Below are 3,827 nucleotides of genomic sequence, written 5' to 3'. Positions count from 1 at the left end.
TTCGAATCCGGTAAACGTTTGAATCAGTTAATGGTTCGAATCCGGTAAATGTTTGAATCAGTTAATGGTTCGAATCCGGTAAACGTTTGAATAAGCTAAAGGTTCGAATCCGGTAAACGTATGAATCGTGTAAAGGTTCGAATCCAGTGAACGTTAGAATCGGTTAAAGGTTCAAATCCCGTAAACATTTGAATCGGGTAATGTTTCGAATCCAGTAAACGTTTGAATCGAATTAAAGGTTCGAATCCGGTAAACGTTTTAATCGGTTAGTCGATTAGAATCTGAACCTGATTGTATGTTCTTCCACAACAGGTAGGGTGACTCATCAATGCGCGTACCGTCCCTCGGATTCGCGTTAAACGGAAATCCCGTCTGCCGACATGAGTTGGTGGACGTTAAAGATCCCACGGTTTCCTTCGTGAAGAGTAGGCGAACTATCGCCGGCATCCTGAACATGTTACAAATTCCTGACCTAACTTGCATCTAATTCCTAACCGAGTGGAGGGGGTGCCCAGCAGAGCCTACGTTAGGCGCCCGCGGAGCCCGCAGCCACAAGGGGTCATCCACAAAAGGGGCCACCCACAGAGGAGCCACCCACAAAGAGGGGCCACCCACAAAGAGGGGCCACCCACAAAGAGGGGCCACCCACAAAGAGGAGCCACACACAAAGAGTAGCCTCCAACAAAGAGGGGCCTCCCACATAGAAATGCCACCCACAAAGAGCAGCCTCCCAAAAAGAGCACCCTCCCACAAAAAGGGGCCTCCCACAAAGAGGAGCCACCCAAAGAGGGGCCTCCCACAAAGAGGAGCCACCCACAAAGAGGAGCCACCCACAAAGATACCCCACCCACAAAGAGGAGTCTTCCACAAAGAGGGGCCTTCCACAAAGAGGCGCCACCCACAAAGAGGGGCCACCCACAAACAGGGGCCACCCACAAAGAGGGGCCACCCACAAAGAGCGGCCACCCACAAAGAGCGGCCACCCACAAAGAGCAGCCTCCCACAAAGAGGTGCCTCCCACAAAGAGGCACCACCCAGAAAGAGGTCCTCCCACAAAGAGGTGCCACCCACAAAGAGGGGAGTAGGTGATAAATGTTGCTTCTGGGACACCTCCGTTTAACATGGGAAATCCCTATCTAATGTAATTTCCCCCTTGTCTTTTTCAAAAATCATAAACACCTCTATTTCTCCCTCTATGAACCTATAATCCTTCTCACCTTATGAACGTATAATCCTTCTCGCCTTATGAACCTATAATCCTTCTCACCTTATGAACCTATAATGCTTCTCACCTTATGAACCTATGATTTTCTTCCTTTATGAACCTATAATCCTTCTAGCCTTATGAACCTATGATCCTTTTCACTTACATGTAATTTTTACCCTATTCCCCCCACTAGCCCCTTAATGTAGTTCCTTAGACCACTCTTTAGTCTGGCTCATTCTTGGTTCTATCATTTATGGCGAAACATTGCATCATCTTTTGTTGAGCCAGTTGCCAACGTGGCACAGGAAATGACAGCCTTGCCAATGACTCAGCCTTGCCTATAAAGGCTCTAACCACACCTTGCTTTTTTAAACACACGTTATGTTTCTCTGGAGGATGGAGGATGAAGCTTTATCAGAAGACAGGTACGTTTTTTTGTTCTCACGATTAATTATTCATTGGCTTATATGGAACATCATTAACATCCTCTCAATAATTATTGTTTTTTCTCTTTTACAGTATATCTTTATCAAACCTGGTGATTGCTGTTGAAAATGAAGTCATTGATCTTCACCAACAAAGGGAGAAGTTAAATGAAACTCTTACAGAATTCACTGAAGTTCGGAGGGGTCTTCATAATGAGATGGTTGAGTGTTTAGAAAGCCTCTCTCACCCGTTAATATTATCCAAGGTTGTCTCAACAGAACCAATGACTGACAACGAATTAAACACCTTGTTTGAAATTCTATGCGAGAGGTAAGAGATATAATTAATTATTCACAAACTTCAATCCATTAATTTTCTCCTTTTTATCAAAGTTGGTGGTTGAATAACTGTGTGTTAAAGGAGTTGTGGGGCAAAGTGAGCTGTGTGTTATTTCCTTTAACTAACTGTTTGTTTTATTCCAGCATTAAAAGCCAACCAAGCAACATGACGTTTGATGAAACCCAGGGATTTCACAACTTCGACGACCAGAGTGTCAACCAATTTCCTGGTCATGTGAGTTGTTTGGAAAAATGGAGTTTCTCATTTATGGTCTTAGACTGCCCTCATGTGGTTTTGGGATGACACGGCAGGCAAATACTGTGTTTGGTGATTTTTAATTTAAAATCCCTTTTGTGCCTTGCAGACACAAAAGAAATCAAACCTGGTGATTGATGTTGAAAATGAAGTGAACGATTTTCACCAACAAAGGAAGGATTTCAATGAAACGCTTAAAGAATTCACTGAAGTTCGGAGGGGTCTTCATAATGAGATGGTTGAATGTTTGAACAGCCTCTCTCACCAACAAAGGGAGGATCTGAATGAACCCCTTACAGAATTACCTGGAGTTCCGAAGGATGATGATTGATCAATTGCAGAGACAATAGATGAGATCGATGACTTCATAAAGACCTGGGATTTGAGGTAAGATATATGATTAATTCTTCACAAACTTTGATACTGTGTGTATGTGTGTTATTAAACGGTTTGGTTGATACTTGGATACTGTCTTGCGATTTTGATATCACCAGTGAGTTGGTATTTAAATGTCAACTGTTTGCTTTATTTCAGCATTAAAAGCCAACCAAACAACATGACGTTTGATGAAACCCAGGGATTTCACAACTTCGACGACCGGAGTGTCAACCTATTTCCTGGTCATGTGAGTTGTTTGGAAAAATGTAGTTTCTCATTTATGGTCTTAGACTGCCCTCATGTGGTTTTGGGATGACACGGCAGGCAAATACTGTGTTTGGTGATTTTTAATTTAAAATCCCTTTTATGCCTTGCAGACACAAAATAAATTGGTGAAGTCAACATGGGAGACAACATTATGTTGGATTGCCTTGGAAGAAACTGGATTTATGGGAGAAACTGAATTTATACCTCGTGAAAAATGTTTTATTAGAATTTTTATGTTTTTAATGTTATTTAATAATTTTGATTTTATTACTGTATTTATACCACATGATACCTGGGAAGAAACTGAATTTATGGAAGAAACTGAATTTATACCTCGTGAAAAATGTTTTATTATAATTTTTATGTTTTTAATGTTATTTAATAATTTTGATTTTATTACTGTATTTATACCACATGATACCTTGGAAGAAACTGAATTTATGGAAGAAACTGAATTTATACCTCGTGAAAATGTTTTATTATAATTTTAATGTTTTTAATGTTATTTCATAATTTTGATTTTATTCGCTTTGTCCAGAATTATTTAATTCTCAATTACAAAAAGAGAATAAAGGGAAAAAAGATGAGAAGGTGCACCCCCACCCTTGATCCCCCCTCATCCCACCCCTCCCCTCCCCTTGTGTGTGTGGGGAAGGTGGGGGTGGGATGAGGGGGGATCAAGGGTGGGGGCACACAGGGGTGGGGGATGATGGGTGTGGTCTGTGTGGGTGTGGTCTGTGTGGGTGTGGTCTGTGTGGGTGTGGTCTGTGTGGGTGTGGTCTGTGTGGGCGGGGTCTGTGTGGGCGTGGTCTGTGTGGGCGTGGTCTGTGTGGGCGGGGTCTGCGTGGGCGGGGTTTGTGGGTGGGCTCTGTGTGGGTGTGGCTTATGATTTTTTTAATTTATTTTTATTTTTTTATTACAACTAATTAAATTAGCTAATCTGGGTGGATGAAAG

General features: G+C 42.1%; 1 protein-coding gene across 1 annotated transcript; it reads left to right on the top strand.

The window, feature by feature from the left end:
* Positions 1-971: 971 nt before the first annotated feature.
* On the top strand, positions 972-3,449 carry LOC144889867 (uncharacterized). The gene is made up of 5 exons (XM_078771071.1): positions 972-1,963; positions 2,116-2,206; positions 2,337-2,614; positions 2,762-2,852; positions 2,983-3,449. The coding sequence occupies exons 1-3, from the start codon at positions 1,851-1,853 to the stop codon at positions 2,556-2,558; spliced, it is 426 nt and encodes a 141-aa protein (XP_078627197.1). The 5' UTR covers positions 972-1,850; the 3' UTR covers positions 2,559-2,614; positions 2,762-2,852; positions 2,983-3,449.
* The last annotated feature ends 378 nt before the right edge of the window (positions 3,450-3,827 follow it).

Source organism: Myxine glutinosa, chromosome 1 (assembly GCF_964187855.1).
Source record: "Myxine glutinosa chromosome 1, kmMyxGlut1.1, whole genome shotgun sequence".
Taxonomy (NCBI): domain Eukaryota; kingdom Metazoa; phylum Chordata; class Myxini; order Myxiniformes; family Myxinidae; genus Myxine; species Myxine glutinosa.
The sequence above is the reverse complement of the archived record's forward strand: the minus strand, read 5'-3'. Positions and strand labels throughout refer to the sequence as shown.